This window comes from Neoarius graeffei, chromosome 25 (genome assembly GCF_027579695.1).
Source record: "Neoarius graeffei isolate fNeoGra1 chromosome 25, fNeoGra1.pri, whole genome shotgun sequence".
NCBI lineage: Eukaryota > Metazoa > Chordata > Actinopteri > Siluriformes > Ariidae > Neoarius > Neoarius graeffei.
In genome coordinates, this window is record NC_083593.1 from 19,237,449 (window position 1) to 19,254,672 (window position 17,224).

The 17,224-nt window shown below is 39.5% G+C and overlaps 1 protein-coding gene across 1 annotated transcript; it reads right to left on the minus strand.

The window, feature by feature from the left end:
• Positions 1-1,305: 1,305 nt before the first annotated feature.
• Positions 1,306-16,909, minus strand: fhdc3 (FH2 domain containing 3). The gene is made up of 12 exons (XM_060909422.1): positions 16,800-16,909; positions 15,640-16,069; positions 10,715-10,776; positions 9,579-9,678; positions 9,174-9,259; positions 8,879-8,979; positions 8,583-8,653; positions 7,072-7,179; positions 6,901-6,971; positions 6,679-6,796; positions 6,431-6,595; positions 1,306-3,191 (listed from the first exon to the last, which is right to left on the minus strand). Exons 2-12 carry the CDS (start codon positions 15,985-15,987, stop codon positions 2,034-2,036), a joined length of 2,388 nt encoding a protein of 795 aa, XP_060765405.1. The 5' UTR covers positions 15,988-16,069; positions 16,800-16,909; the 3' UTR covers positions 1,306-2,033.
• Positions 16,910-17,224: the final 315 nt, after the last annotated feature.

Below are 17,224 nucleotides of genomic sequence, written 5' to 3' on the forward strand. Positions count from 1 at the left end.
TGTACCTCACACAATAGCTTGATTTCCTTGTGTGCATGTAGGATTGGATTTCTCTGGCACCCCTGCTGGGACCCTTTGCTCAATTACCGACAGCAGCTTGATTCGGATGTGCATGTAAACGTACTGATTCATAGCACTCCTTCCATAGACTAATAGGCAGGTGCTGTAGTCTTGATAGTGTACGTACGTGTGTTTTTTGTGGCTTTGGAGGTACTGCATTGTTTGGATTTTGAGTTTCAAAAGCACAAACTGAAGCTTATCTTTTCAAAAAAATTGCAGATTTTAAATGTTTATTAAATTTTAACAGCAGCAAAATTTAAGTATTCCATCACCATTACAAGAATAAAAGAACAGCTTTAAACCATTTCTTTGGCAATATTTTTCAAATAAATCTCATTTTATCTTAAGCATATATTTTAATAGGTAGACATGAGTGATTTAGTAAACCCTGTCAACCCGTTACAGTTGTGAAGTTGACCTCTTTCTCTAGGACTGAAGTTATTAGCTGTGCATTTAGTTATTTCCTCCAACACCCTTCTACTCACTTTCTCACGCTCAACACATCTACCTCAACTTTGCAGAAGAATTACAATCTATCCATTTCAGGATAAATTTAAATAAAAAAAAAAAAATCTAAAACGTAAAAAAAATAAATAATTCACTCACCTTGAGTTATAGCAGGGAATACACTGAGAATTTATCTATCTTAAGCAAAGAGGCTCTTGTAGTTCTTCCCTAAAAAGTCCTCCAAGTCACCTTTTCGAGTTATTCCTCTGTCTCAAGTTTCTTCCTCTCTGATGTAGCTCAAGTTACTCATGTCTGCCTCCTCCCCCTGACACATGCACACACATGGTGATCTAGTTCACTTTCTCAAAGTCCAAGCATTGTGATCAGTTGAACTTTGAAATGTCTTTTCACTAAAAGCTGGACAACACCAAAGAGACATACATTTAACTGCACATAACAGCCATGAACTTGCTTTTCAAGACAATAGTCATCAAATCAAAATGGCTTTTACACACAGTACTTGAACAGTTTCCAAACAAACAAATCTCCCTATGGCGAAGTGTTAAACATGAGCTCCATCTCCAGCTCCTAAACCTCTTCAGTGGAAGTGCACTAGTTTGTGGCTGCGTCATGAAAAAACAGGCACTGAACTCTAACGAAAGAAAAGACTGTGTGCGGCCACTTTTTTCTAAGCGGGTATTATTTCACTGTACTTCTAGCCAAATGAGATCATGCTGTAAACATCTCCATCACCAAGGCAACAGGAACAAGTGCACCTTGTTTCAATCTCAAAAAAGAAAAACTAGAAAAAAAAGGAAGCCTGTTATATATTAAGCTCTATTGAGAGACACAGCAAGGACCAGACAGCAGGCCAGCAATCACTTCCTGTGTGGAATTAAAAAAATAAAAAATAAAAAGGGAAAAAAAACCCCCACACCTATTAAGCTGTACAAAGACCCGAGTACGAGACAGCCACTGTATTTTGAGGACAAAACCCAAGATGTTGAGTTGAGAGGTCATCATCTCATGTACAACAATATTTAAGGGGGGGGGGGGGGGGGACAAAAACACCACCACTTAATACCTACCCGTACACAACATTCCAAAAAGTGATGTGTACGTAGGATGTTGCGTAAAATATATACTTTCAAATATGAAGGTGGAATGCCACACTTTATTATATAAAAACGTACACAAGCAGATCACACAAGCAAACGTAAGTGTTTATGAACTCAGCAGGAACCTTAAAGTACATTAAATCCACATGACATGGGGGAGAGAGGGGAAAAAGTTTAGATTAAGAAAAACAATGGAATACAAATAAATAATCCACCACTTTTGAGGACACGATTCATTTAAAGACAGTGATCACACTCCAAAACAAGTCCATATTTGTCTTGGGTTACAGTGTTCATTGTGCAATGCATGCAAGCACACAACACTAATGAGTCTATTTAAAAAAAAAAAAAAAAAAAAAAAAAAAAAAAGGGGAGGGGGGCAGGGAGGAGGAACAGAGTACAAAAAATTCAAGTATCCCCTCTGCATGAACCTCCTACTGAAGCAGGCCTTCCTCTCTCCCCAAATCGCTGGAAGAAGGACATCAGTGCAGACGGCTCTTTCCTGGTTTCTTTTCCATGGCGCCTTGGGAAGAAAGCACCGAAACGAAAGCTGGGTATGGATTCAGGTTTTTCGCCTACCGATGCAGACCTTAACAGAGTTCCTTGCTTTAATGGAGAACTTCCAACACCCACATGACTAATCACAGAGGTAGACACACTGTGCTCATAGAACCGGCACATGGGTGCCAGAAGAGGGCCCTTTGAGGGCGTATCAGGCAGTGCCCACAGTCCATCGTCTAATTCTTCATCTTGAGCGGAACTGAAGGAATACCTGCGGTGCCGCATGTATGAGGGCGAAACATGAGGACTGAGAACAGTCCAAGGTGATCCAAAACTATCCTGAAGAGCAAAATCCACTGGTTGTATTCCTCTGGGATGAGGAGAGGAGATGCCTGGAACATCTATAGCATCTGAAGCAGGGTACCCAACCTGACAGGGCGTCTTCTGGCAACCCTCCAGTGTTTGATGGGCCTTTTCATTCTTCTGTCCACCATTTAGTCTTAAGAATACACTCCTGCGACGGCTTGTTCTGCTGATCTTTGGAGTTGCTTTGTCTTCTATGCATGGTGTTCTTTTTGGGCCGGCTGATGAGCAGTGTACATTCATACCACAGCATCTTTCTGCGTTGAAGCATTTCTCCTCTGGGCTGTCCTGGCTCATCAGACAGCTCTTGTTCTGCTCCTCAGTGTGTGAAATCTCATTTTGATCTGTTTGGGGAGGAATTTCAAAGGTTACCTGGAAGCTCTGGTCCTGCTCTTGACATAAAAGGCTTGTATCGTTTTTGTCTATACAAGCAGAACTATCCAGAGCTATGCCAATGTGAGAGCTCTCTGCTAGTGGGTGTTTTTCACCCAGCGTCTCTGCTGGACTTCTGCTGGATGAGGGTTGTCTTCTGCGTGAAGAACGAGTGCTAAGGAAGCTGGTGAGGACGGTTTCTAGGGCTTCATGTTCAGAGCTTGGCCTAGAGCAGGTGGCGACTGTACGCCGCTTGACTACTCGGCTCAGTGTCCCTCTCTCCCTCTGCTGCATTCGGCGCCTCTCTGCTGCCTCTCGTTCTGCATTTTCCTGTTCAAAACACCCAAGTCTTAATTCAAGTTGTAACTATTTTAACACGTGTAGTGTAAAACTTATTCCTGACGTGCAATACAAAACTATAAAATGCACCCCATTCTTTGTTATAGATTTTTATTTTATGACCTTGACATCGAGTCAGTACAAAAACTTTTGACTTCCTAACACTGGTTTTCCAGCACAAACCTAAATACTACAGAAAAATTTTGTATATCAGTAAGGAAAAACAGCCCATTACACATGAAAGCACTTTCAGACAATAAACATAATAAAGGCTGCTGGGGTTCGCCGCAAAAATAAGTGAGTCAGTCTCCAGAAGAATTGTGAATAATCACAGCAAATACTGACCTTCATTCATTTCTGCTCTTTATAGTATTTAAGAGGGCAGAAACATTTAAATTTCATATTTTTTTAAAATTAATCTTCTCTACAGCATTTCTTCGCACGTGCCCAAGACTTTTACACAGTACTGCACTTCATAGAACACTTAATGAGACTAAAACACAGCAAGACTAGACCAGATGAATTGTCCACCAATATTATTCCATACATGGGTTAAAAACAATCCCTAAATTCCTTATATTTTAATTTTTTTTAATATAAAATGACATTTAAGATAGGCAGACACCCCCTAATTTCATCATTCTATCCATTCATTTCTTCCTTTACAAAATTCTATTCTTACTTTCCAAAACCGAATTTCCCATTTGTTTTTTTGTCTAGAACATTTGAGATTGAACCCTTCCCTGATAAAATGCATAAATAGCTTCACATCTTAACATTTGCAACAGCCATGCAATATGTAGGACAGGTTAAGTTTCGTGACCTGCTAGTAACCCTTTTTTTTTTTTTTAAATAAATAAACGTGAAGCTGCAGACAAATACCAATATTGCTAAGCAAACTTTTATACAGCCCTGTGATAACCTGGCGACTTGTCCAGGGTGTGTCCTGCCTCTCGCCCATAGTCAGCTGGGATAGGCTCCAGCTTGCCTGCGACCCTGTAGGACAGGATGGGCGGCTACGGATAGTGGATGGATGAACTTTTATCCAAAAGTACAAAGGTCAAACTATGCTATTCATATTTACAGAATAAACAAGTAGGACAATGCATTTGGTCAACTGTATTAACTTTGCCCAGATACGGCGAGCTTTAAAAAAGTAGACAATCTAATTTTTTTTAAAAAGCAAGCTAGTTAAGTGCATTAAAAACAGGCACAAATGAGGTGCCGTGCTGTGTTAGCAGGAGCATGACATGACAGCTTTATAGTGCACATAATTTTGCTCAATTTCCTGAGTGTTTCCACAAGTCTGTTCCTGAGTCAATCAAGTGAATTAATCCTATTAGTAAAATCCAGTGTGTGGTGGGATTCAGAATGTATAGTGCATTTATAGTTACAGCATCGAGGTGCACCACATTCCATGCTTAATTTCAGAGAGCTAACAAAATTGTTTCTCCTTTGTCTGGGTTTTGAATGAGAAAAGAAACCCTCTGGTGACTGCTCGCCTATTTGTCTGCTCCTCTGCCAAGCAACTATGAATAATAAATAAAACAAACCTACTCTTGTCCAAGATGCCCAGACTACACACAGTAGTGCTTGAACATTTGTGAATCCTTTAGAACTACGTTTGTACCAAAAACATCAGATTTTTTTTCCAGTCCTAAAACTAGACAGAGAACCTAATTAAACAAATGAGAAAGATATTATACTTGGTCATTTATTAATTGAGGAAAATGATCCAAATGTTACACATCAATGAATGGCAAAAGCATGTGAACCTCTAGGATTAGCAGTTGATTTGAAAGTGAAATTAGAGTCTGGTATTTTATACTCAATGGGGTGACGATCCGGTGCGAGTGGATGCTGCATTAGATTTCAAAAACAGATCCATCAATGTCGGAGCTTCAAAACATGTTTGTGGAAACATCACTGCACAAAACAAAGGAGATTTCTGAGAACCTCAAAGTGTTTTGATGCTCATTAGGCTGGAAAAGGTTACAAAATCTGAGTTTGGACTCCACCAACACACAGTGAGACAGGTGGAGGAGAAATTGACCATTACCCTCCCCAGGAGTGGACAACTAACCAAGATCACGGTATGTAATAGTCTGCAAGGTCACAAAGGAACCCCAGGGTAACTACGCAACTAAAGAACTCCCTCAGTGGCCAATATTAACTTCATGAGTCCACTGATCATTAACGGTGTGCATGGCAGCATTGCAAGGTGAAAGCCAGTGCTCTTCAAAAAGACTATTTAGCAAACTGTGGTCAGCAAAGATCATGTGGACAAACCAGAAGGATACTGCAAAAATATTCTGTGGACGGATGAGACCAAAATAGAACATTGGTTTTCATGAGAAGCATTATATTTAAAGAAAGGAAAAAACACACTGCATCCCAGCATAAAAACCTGATCCCATCTGTGAAACATGGAGTTGGTAGTACCATGGTATGGGCCCATTTTGCTGCACCTGGGCCAGGACAGATTACCACCATTGATGGAACAATTAATTCTGAATTATTCCAGAGAATTTGAAAGGAAAAATGTCAGGACATCTGTCTGCGAGATGACAGACTTTCAAGAGAAAGTGGGTCAAGCAGCAAGACAATGACCCTAATCACAGAAGTCGTTCTACCAATGAACAGTGAAAGAATAATAAAATGTAGATAATGAATAAATAAAAACAAATGAATGTTTTTTTTTGGAATGGCCAAGTCAAATTACTGACATTAACCCAATAGAAATGTGTGAGCAGTTCATGTGAAGAAACCCATCAACATCGGAGATTTGAAACTGTTCTGTACAGAGGAACGGGCTAAAATTCCTCCAAACCGATGTGCAGGACTGATCTATAGTTACAGGAAAAAGTTTAGGTGCAGTTATTACTGCACAGGAGGGTCAGACCAGATACTGAATGCAAAGGTTCACATACTTTTGTTGCTCACTGATGCACAATCCTGGATCATTTTGCTTAATAAATAAATGACCAAGTATAATATTTGTGATTTGCTTAATTAGGTTCTCTATCTACTTTTAGGACTTGCACAAATCCGATCATGTTCGAAATCATATTTATGCAGAAATATACAACATTCTAAAAGGGTTCAAAAACTCAAGCACCACTGTACTTGTCCACCCATGCCTTCTTTTTCACCAACTGTGAACCAAGAATCGCAATTCTGGCTGTGTTAATTAGATCAACTTACAGAGTTGTAAGTGTTCCAAGACTTACCAGTACAGCTCTCTCAAACTTCTCGCAAAACGAGTGGAAGATTGAGCAGCATTCCTCCAGCTTAAAGGTAGCAGGGTCTTCACAGAAATACTCAGCCACGGTGTGACTGACTGAATCCAGCTCCCTTAGAGAGGCCTCCATGTCTGCTAACTGACTTGTGGCCATCTAGATGAAAGAAGAAAGCCGATCACCACGTCGATCTAAGATTTTAGATCGCACTACAAAAAGTGACCACTGTACAGACTCACTTGAAGAAACTCCTCCATTTGATGTTGCAGATCAGGCTGCTTGCTGGCAAAGGCCTTTGCTTCTTTAGTTTTATCTATTTCTGTCTTAAAGTCTGTTTCTACTTCCTGTTTTTGAATTCTAAGAAGGGGGAAAGGGGGGGGGAAAAAAAAAAAATCATGCAAAGCCTGTTGAGCATTCCAGCTTATTTTAAATGTATAAATTACTCCTCCCATCACAGTTACCTTGATGCGTCCCTGATGTGTTGAAGCTGTTCTGTAAAACTTAATAAGGCACAGTCAATCTGCTGAGCTTGCTGAGGTAGAGAGAGGATTCAGGATAAGTAGTAAAACATACAAACACACTAAAATTAAGAAGCATGTCCATTTCAGTGTAGCTAGCAGAGCGCACCATACCATAGCCACGTAGTGCATAAGGTTCATGCCAGGTTTGTTCGCTTTGGTGTCCACAAGCTTCAGGAGAGAAGTCATTCTGAAAGCTATCGCACGACCAGCATAGCCATCCTGAACAAATCCAGACAGAAACAGTGTCACGTTAAAGAAAAATTCGTCACCACCTTTCGTAGCATCCAAAATGTATAGAATTGTAAAATGTAATTTGTTTTGCAAACATGGGTCTAGTTTCACTTTGATTAATGGTTTCCTGCATTACCCACAATGCTGTCTGACTACCAGCTGATAGCTGCATTAGTAGGATTTAGCTCTTGCTTCATCTCCACTTAATGAGACCGAAGTCAGCAGCATTTTAGTATCTCCCTCTGTACAACTCTTTCAAATCCTCATCAGGGTAGAGATTTCATCTATGCCACATCTCTTCACAGGGCTGCCAGTTTATCATCCTACAGCCTCACACAAGCTGTACATTCCAACATTATCAGTTAGTGCTCAACACAGATGACCTTACAGATGTGAGGAGATTAGTTACAAGGAGGCATGCAGGTTACGCAGACAGATGATGACCTGGGCTTTTCACTCACAGTTCATCAAGAATGGAACATAAAGCATAAAACCACCAGACCTCAGCAACCTTTCAGATAAAACGGCTTGCGGATCAGAAAAGTCGCTTCTGCAAGCAAAAGTGAGGAAACTGCATCCAACACTAGTGTGGTCATCTCAGAATGCACCACTCATCTCGTATGAACAGTATAGACCAGTGGTGATGGTCACCATGTTTACATGCTCAAAATATTCTGGTTTGTGCCCTCATTCTGAAAAAGACAATATTCCTTACAAGTTGTTTACATGGCAAATGAAAAGGAATATCCCACCAACATTCCATATTTACATGCAACCGCTTCTCTACCCCAGCCTTGCAAACTTCTCTAGTTGGTGTATAAAATGTGCTGTATATGTCCAAAGAAATGCACCTAATACCCAAATAATAGACATACCCCACATCTTTACTCAGAATAACATTTTCTGATCAAGATGCACTCTGAATTTATGACCCGTATCAAATTCCGAATATCGTCATATTTGGAACAGTAGCTTGCATGTACAATGCACCAAGTGTGAGGGTGTGGGGAATGTTTTCCTGGCACAAATTACAGCCCATGATATAGCCACTGAAATATCCCTGAAAGGCATAACCTACCTAAACACAATTCCTAACCAAGATTATTCCCTTTAGAACCCAGGCCTGGGCTATAGGTACAAGTTATCAGATTGGTGTGAGCACCAACCACAAACTGCAGGGGACCGATTTACAGTTAGTTATCGCTATAGTTGTAGGTATAAGTGTTGTGGGACCAGGCCTTTATTTTGCAATGTGTAACATGACAGATCCAGCATCTTGCTGCTCAGATGAATTCATGCTGTTCTAAAGACCAAAATAGACTCAACATTCATCGATGTAGCAACTGAGTGCAACTGAAATGTAAAGCAAGCTTAAAAAAAAAAAAGCCTACAGCGTTCATGTAGTTTCCAGCTTTGAGCACCAGTCTGATTATAGAATGTAGATCGTCACACGCCAGCAGCTCTGGGGGGGGTGGGGGGGGAGGGTGTTAAAAAAAAAAAGTGTCAGGCATCAATAAGCTGATAAGAAAAATAATCAATAAATCATGTAATATCAATGAAAAATATATGGTGAGTAATGAAAAACTCTTGCACCATGCACTTAAAAAAAAACTCAGAATTTCAAAGTTGTAAAGCAGGATGAGAGGAAAAATGAACAAAACAACAAAAAACGGATGATGCACAATACCATTAGCTGCCGCAGTCATGATGGAAATGGATTTTTTCATCTCCTCTATAAAGGGTATGAACTCCTCTCTGAGGAGCAGGCTTTTCAGTCTTTCTTCATATCTGCAAACACAGAATCCATCAACAATTCAAGCTGAGCCACATCTCTGGACGGCTGCCGTGAAGGCCATTTAAACCCTAATAACTGCAGGAAGGAAACCAGGTCAGCGAACCAGATTCTGACTAACAATTTCCAAAAACACAACAATTAATTACTTTAACAATAATTGTTAGTCCTTTAGAACCATTAAACTCACGCAGGAACTTTAACCAGCATCAGGGAGAAGCGATCTGCCTCTGCAAGTTGAGATGCATCACCATGGAACGACAACAGCTTCTTTACCTGCAAAATTGAGTTCAATTCTTAGCAACGATGGTGCCAGGGAAATTCCCAGAGCATCCCTTTTGAATGTATCGCAATTCAACTGTACAAGTTAAGAAAAGGGAAAAAAAAAAAACGTGTTCCACTTTTTGTAGGTCAAATCTACCCAAAAAGTAATAATAGCAGTGACAATTTTCCCTGAACACATAACCTTGGGGGGGGGGGATTCTCCATTCTGTCCAGCATTAATCTCTGCCTCTGCAATTGTCTGATCATTCCATGAGGGGAAGAGAATACTGCTCATTTCATGCTACAAAGTTCTACAAGCTGGCCAGTGTACCTCCACATCATCAGGCAGCAGCTTGCTCAGTTCTCTCAGACTGCCAGGAGCAAATCGCATGTTTCCCTCCATGATGTCTTCAACAATGTCCTGAATTGGCCTGCAGAGTGAGCCAAAGCACAAACATCTCTATGAATGGAAATACTCTTCTGTAGGTCTGAATAGACAGGAGGTGCTCGAGTGTCAAATGCCATAACCACATATCCACCTCCACGCTGTGAACTTACTGATTCATCATTTTCCTCATCTCGAACAGAAACAGTGGAAGAAAAACTGGCAGTGTGTCATTTTGGAATAAATGCCTACACATGAGAGGCAGTTACATCATGCAGTTTCATAATGAATTTGCCGCTCATGAGAAAATACTTATTTCATATTCTTAAGAGCATTTGCGGCTATGCCACCATGATAATTATGATCATAAAAGGTCCATATTTATAATATAAAATGTTCATACAGCAAAGTTAATATTTCAGCTCAAGATTACATGATGTTCCAGTATAATTTGGACACCTGGATATTAAAAAAAATAATTTGATGGCATTAGTTGCTCTTAGTGCCCAGCAACTTTCAGAACTATTAACACAAAAAAGTGAAGAAAACTTTGAGAAGCATGAAAAAAAAAGGAAATATCAGATGGTGTATTTATTAGTTTATTAACCCTGTCTGTTAAGACCATTTAATTTTATTCAGTTGTCTTAATAACTAACTCATTAAGTCAATTATACATCAAACTATAGTCGCTCACATGAGAAATGTTTGCGCATGCACAACTGGATTTCCATTTTCTTATTAGCATTTGAAGTTAAATAAAGTCCAAATTGTGCTGCTGTAGCAGTGGTGTAGACTGGGATGACTCTTCAGAACATATTCACTACTTCAGTATTCAAAGTAATTATTCCAAATTATATACACTTTTTTTTACACATGGACAAATACCACCACTTTAATATAAATACATTTACTTCTTGTAACTTGAGTGCAAAATAATAGTATCTACAGGGGGGTGGGGGTGGAAATTACTCATTCACCCATCTGAAGAAATGCTTGAGGGCTTATGTGATGCATGACTGAATTGTACTCATTCAGTAAATTATATTTAAGCAAGCATAATCATCTTCCATCTGAAACCTCACCTTTTAAACTGCTTCAGTAGAATCCCAATATTCATACTTTTCTTTGAGTTAAGGATTGAGACCTGTCAAAGAGAACGCAAACAAATAACTAATCAAAAATCAATAAAAGACGAGACAACTCTCATTTGAGTATCCATAAAGGCTTGTACAAAAACAGGAAATTTAACACCACTTTCAGCAGGTGAATACAATAAAATAGGAACAGAGCAAAAACCTCTCATTGTATCATGGCATTACTGCACTTCCCATTGTTATAAATACTAAATCCTGAGCCACTTCTGCCTTACAGTAAGAACTGTTCCCTATACAGTGAAACAACTAACCGTTTTGTCAACCATTTCAAGGGTAATCCCTGAACTGTGCATACTGTAAGAAATATCGTGTGTGTCACTCGCACGCACACTTTCCATCACTTATGAATAAGTTCACCTGAAAGGAGCAACATCTACTTTTCCAGCACAAAACCATGGGCTTGGACATTATGGATGCCAGAGCATGCTCAGATGCTGTTACTATAGTTTGATTATTTTCCAATCACTTCAGGTCCTGAAGTGTTTTATTCCACTTATACGAGAGCAATCTGCCAAAGCCATTTTTTAAAAAGTTTATTAAATAACATAGCACAGGTTGTATCCGTTTACAGTTACATTTTATGCCATGGAGCATCTGTGAAACAAGTCTGTTCTTGTCATCACTTCCTCTAAATGGTTATTTCCTCATGAGCCTGAGCCCTCATTTTTCCTCTTGCTTGACCAAGGAAAGCAATTTGCCTTGTTACAGAGAAACTGCTAAGCTCAAAGTCCTCCATCCTGAAGACTCTCCCCGGTCATAAAACTTAAATGAACACCTTTATCAATATGAATTTAGTCAGAGTTAATTACACCAGCAGCATCTGATGTACGGTAGCAAGTCCCTGTGAAGTGGTTGTTACTACAGAAATAACATTAGATCAAGCACATTAACATAAAACTTCTGATTAAGCAGAACAGTAAAACCAGCAGTGTGATTGTATAGAACCTTCAAGTTCTACAAACTTGTGAGCAACAAGAGGATTAACTCATTGAGGGGGGGGGGGGGGAATCCCCCATCAAAATAATTAAACCAAAACTCCAAAAATATGCATTAGTTGGGTTAAAACAGACCAAAATGCTCAAGTTCATTCCAATTAACCTCAATCCAATTAATCATATGATAATCAGTTCTATGACATATTGCAATATTTAACATGCATGGTCTTTGTGATTAGGGCTGCTTAAAAACACAATTAGCACATACTGATATGCTTTGCAATGCAAACTTGTGAAACTATAATACATTACAGTTAAAGAACACCATGTGTTCATTTAAACTAGTAGTACTATTTATTATTTTAAACAAGCTTATTAGTACTCGAGTCCGACTCGTGCCCTAATTTTAAGGCCTTGTGACTCGACTTGAGCACTGACTACTGACTTGGGCATTAACTACATTCAGACTCGTAAATTGGAAATGAAGACTCGGATTTTTCTTTTATTTTTGTAACATGCCAATAGTTTGGCATAAGCTATTTAAATCTACATTAATTTTTATACTAATTTTGTGCAACAGAATGCACATTCGCCTGTTCATACGTCATGTTCAGGAACAAACTAACATTAAAACACCTGGAAAGAAGCCCCTAGGATTGTCCACTTGGCTTATACAGACTTCTCATGCAGTTGGGGGGGACCAAATGCACCACTATGTGTTCTATAAGTAGAAGAACTATTGAGGAGATGACGGGGACAACCTTGAACTTCAAATTGTCATTTGGCAAGACTCCACCCAGAGAAGGAAGACACACACCATCAACAAAGCAATGAACATAGCAGGGTTTGCTTGCTGACCGATGAACTAACTGGTGTTAACCCTCATGTCATTTGCCCTGTTGATAGCAGGGCTTGTGTTGGACTCGACTCAGAATTTTCTTTAATGACTTGGACTTGACTCAGACTTGAACACTGGGGACTCGAGGCTGGACTCAGACTCGAGGTTTAGTGACTCGACTACAACACTGATTTTAAATCACAAGGTTTTGATCGCTCAAACTTCCCACAGGAGAAAAAAAAAAAAAAAAAACCAACCTGAACACAGAACACAATAAACGCATGCTCTGCTGCCTTCTAAATTCTGATTGATCAGAAGGTGTTTAGGGGATTAATTTTCTAGAACAGCAGCTCTGATAGTATATCCACCTGCCATTTAAAAATTAACTTTTCAGGACAGATGGGTTTTGTGGGCTCTTGGTAACATGACAGTCTTGTTAAAAGAAAGGCAGGCTGATGAGGGAAGGGCTATTACTTCAAGTATTGACTTGTTTTACTGATCTTAATTATACCAGCTTTAATAAAACAACCAGTTACTGGTAAAGCAAAATAAATGGTAATTGTTAGAAAATCATTTTGATACAAGAATAAAAAAATAAAAAAAAAAGGCAAGTTACAGGGGACTAAATTGATCATTTTCCTACAACAGCACCCAATTCGCATATCACACATCAGTATCTGTTACACTAATGCTTCAAAGGCCAATATTGTGCTAATCAATAAACAATGTATTGCACAGACCTAATGTGGAAGCAGTCATACAGAAACAAAGCTTGCATTAACGCAACTGTTGTGCTTATGTTCCCGTTGAGAAGCTAGCAAGGAAGTACACCGAGAAAGCTCCATCTTTCAGCTGCAGAAACGATCATGACTGCGTCCTCTGTAGGGGTTGAAATAGCCACCATTTCGAAAGAATTTAATTATAATTTTAAGCCAAACCCGATATTTTATTTTTGCATCACTAAGACAAGCGCCAGTAACTTTAATTGAAAAAAAAAAAAATAATTACTAACTTCATTTCCAGAAAAGTTGGGACATTTTCCAAAATGCAATAAAAACAAAAATCTGATTTGTTAATTCTCAAACCGTTATTTAACCAACAAGGAATTGACTATTGTATTTTGTAAATATGAATGAAGTTAGAATTTGATGCCTGCAACACACTCAAAAGTTGGGACAGAAACAAAATAAGACTGAGTTTTATAGAATATTCAAGCAATACCATTTTGGAAGACTCCACAATAAGCAGGTTAATTGGTAACATGATTGGGCATAAAAGGAGCAGCACCAAAGGCTCAATCTTTGCAAGCAAGGATGGGTTGTGGCTCACTCCTTTGTGCCAAAATTTCTGAAAGGATTGTTCAATTCAAAGAGAACATCTCAATGCAAGATTTTAGGCCTTTCAAAATCTACAGTAGATCATATTGCGAAAAGCTTCAAGGAAATTTAGAGACATCTCAGTGCGTAAAGGGCAAGGTCGGAAACCACTGTTGAATGTGTGATCTTCAAGCCCTCAGGTGGCACTGCTTGAGAAACTGTCATGCTAATGACAAACAGCCACGTGGGCTTGGGAGTACTTTGGAAAACTGTTCTCACTTAACACAGTCTGCCACTGCATCCAGAAATGCAACCTGATCTGTATTACACAAGGAGGAAGCCATTCATCAATTCTATGCAGAAACACTACAGACTTCTCTAGGCCTGAACTTGTCGCCGATGGACTGAAAGACAGTGGAAACGTGCTGTGGTTAGAGGAGTCCACGTTTCAGCTTGTTTTCAGAAAAACTGGACTTGGAGTTCTCCATGCCAAAGTTGAACATGACCATCCAGTTTATCATCAGAGAAAGGTGCAAAAGCCAGCATCTGTGACTGTATGGGAGGCATCAGTGCCCATGGCATGAGGGAGTTGTGCATGTGTGAAGGTACCATTGATATGTTGAGTCAAATATATAGGGATTTTAGAAAGACCTATTCATAAGGGTGACATCTGTTCCCGGGACATCCATGCTTATCTCAGCCGGACAATGCCAGGCCTCATTCTACACGGGCTACAACAGCATGGCTTTGCAGACAGAGCGAGTGTGCTTGACTGGCCTGCTGCCAGTCCAGATCTGTCTCCTATTGAGAATACGTGGCGCATCACAAAGAGGCGAAATCAGTCAACGGCGACCATGGACCATTGAGCAGCTGAAGTCTTGCATCAAGCAAGAATGGACCCAAAAAAAAAAAAAATCCATTTGCAAAATTGCAACAATTAGTATTCTCAGATCTCATATGATTAAAGTGATATTAAAAGGAAAGGTGATGCAACGCAAAGGTCCCAACTTTGTGTTGCAGGCATCAAATTCTAACTTCATTTATATTTACAGAATACATTAAAGTTGGTCAGTAAAACTATTAGGTCTTTTCTTTGTACTTTTGTCTGTTAAAAGGTTCATATGAATTCACAAAATCACAGAATTTTGTTTTTATTGCATTTTGGAAAATATCCCAACTCTTACGGAAACGTGGTTAGGATAAGCAAAGAGAACGTCACCATGATCCCATTCATTAACTTCATTTTGCAGTTTGTTTAACTTGATCGAAACATGAAACCATCAAAGAGCTGACTTGCCAGAGGCAAGAGGATTCAGGACTTTTGGCTTGCTTTCCAGGTGAATGGACTGGCTTTCACAGTTTGTGCTGCTCCCTTCAAAAATAACTTTTGATGTCTCCTTTAAAATGAATGCTTTTCATCACATCCCTGAGATTTAAAATTAGACACTGGATGCAAGCCAAGATCCCTACAATCATGATGCATCTTCCACAGAATACTGAAAGTCTCGGAACCTCGAGTTGTGCAAGATCTGATAAAAATAGAGTAAATGCAAGACTCCGTGTCCATAAAAACAAGAAGTGCGCTCTTCAATTTCACCCATCACCTGGGATGTAGCATTTCCTTCAATATTCACTGAAAACGAGAAATGTACCGCATCTGGTCAAAACAGCACCACAATACCCTTAGACCTGTCTGACCGCAGCAATCTCCAGCCGACATCCTTCCACCTGCATGAGAAAACTAGACCACCACAAACTACTCACAATCTCTGACTCGGGACAAGTGGACTGCAGGCCCCACACACTCTTCTTAACAGTGCCATGCCTGAGCGGCATCTGCTGACGTTCACTGTGGCTAAACAGTTCCTCAATGCGCTTGGTGTCCAGGGGAATGTCCTCTAGCTTCGTGTGTGACGTCCAGACGTTGAGCTTCCCGACCACGCTATGTGTTGGAATGGTGTCCCAGTTGAAGTTGCGCATCTTAGAGCGCCGGTGAACACTGCGAGAGAACGGTCCACTTCCTGCGATGGAGGGAGGAGGAGGAGGAGGTGGTGGTGGAGGAGGAGGAGGAGGAGGGTGAGAAGGTCCAATGGGCATGGCAACACCAGTCATTACAAATTGCAGGATGGATGCCAAGAGTGGTCAATTGGGCTCCAAATGAGTGGATGATTCACAGGATCCAGGATAGCGGATTCTATAGTAAAGAACATTTAAAGAAGGATCAGCCAGTTTACATTAGAACAAAATATCCTGCCTTCAAGACTATAGTGGAACATATCAAATGAAACCGAGATGACAGGATGAAATAAAATGCAGTGTTTCAGTGGGTTTGGTTTCCTCACTTATTAATCAAGCCAGTTTAATATTCAAAATATAGGTTATATTAGAGGCACTAACAAAAACAAACAAAAACCCTGATAAAACTGGCTGGATAGAGCAAATTTTGAAAGTGGCAAGATATAACAAAAGCAAAAAACATTTGAGATATATATCTTACACACTAAAACAAACAAACAAGCACTACTGCTTTAATAACTCAGGCCTTTTTAACTATCCCCAAACATTACACTATGGGTTTCTAGAATTTTCCACAGCTTACAAATATAAAAGGGTAAAAAAACAAACAAACTCATACAGATATAGAAAGAACTGAAGTATAAGGTAAATTAACTTACTACTATATTACTATATAGGAGGTTTAAAGGTTCAAAAGTCAATGAAATAAACAGTTCAGATAAAGTTTGATATTAATTTCTTTTTCATGCTCTAACTGGAAGCTAAAGTCCATTAGCATCCACCAAACAAGCAGAATCAAACACTATCTGAAGACTGAACAGAGCAGAACAGAACAGGCCAAACACACACATAACTAAAAATTGCACAATAAACTCAATTAATAATAATAAAAAAAAAATCATATATACCACAACAGGAACACTCCAACTCAATATAAGAACCGAAAATAAACGTTTTAAATGACAAGAATGGCAGCAGAAACACAGCGAGCAAACACACCACCAGCTCGCACATAAAAGAGCACTTTATTAATTCGCGAAGGCACGCCCCCTTTGAGCCGGTAGTCACTCACCTGTGCCGAAAGCTCCGCCCACTATCTGTGTGAAAGCGAGAGTTATACACTCACAGCTTCTTCACTCTGCCCAGGGTGTGTGTGTGTGTGTGTGTGAGAGAGAGTGAAAGATATATTTCCGAACATTAGGCCTGCATGAATTTATAAGTGTTATGCAAAATATAAATGCACTTCGTTTTGCATTATACGGCTACTAACACACACTTTATATTGCACCTACTGTACATGTGTATACAGTATATACAACCCCGATTCCAAAAA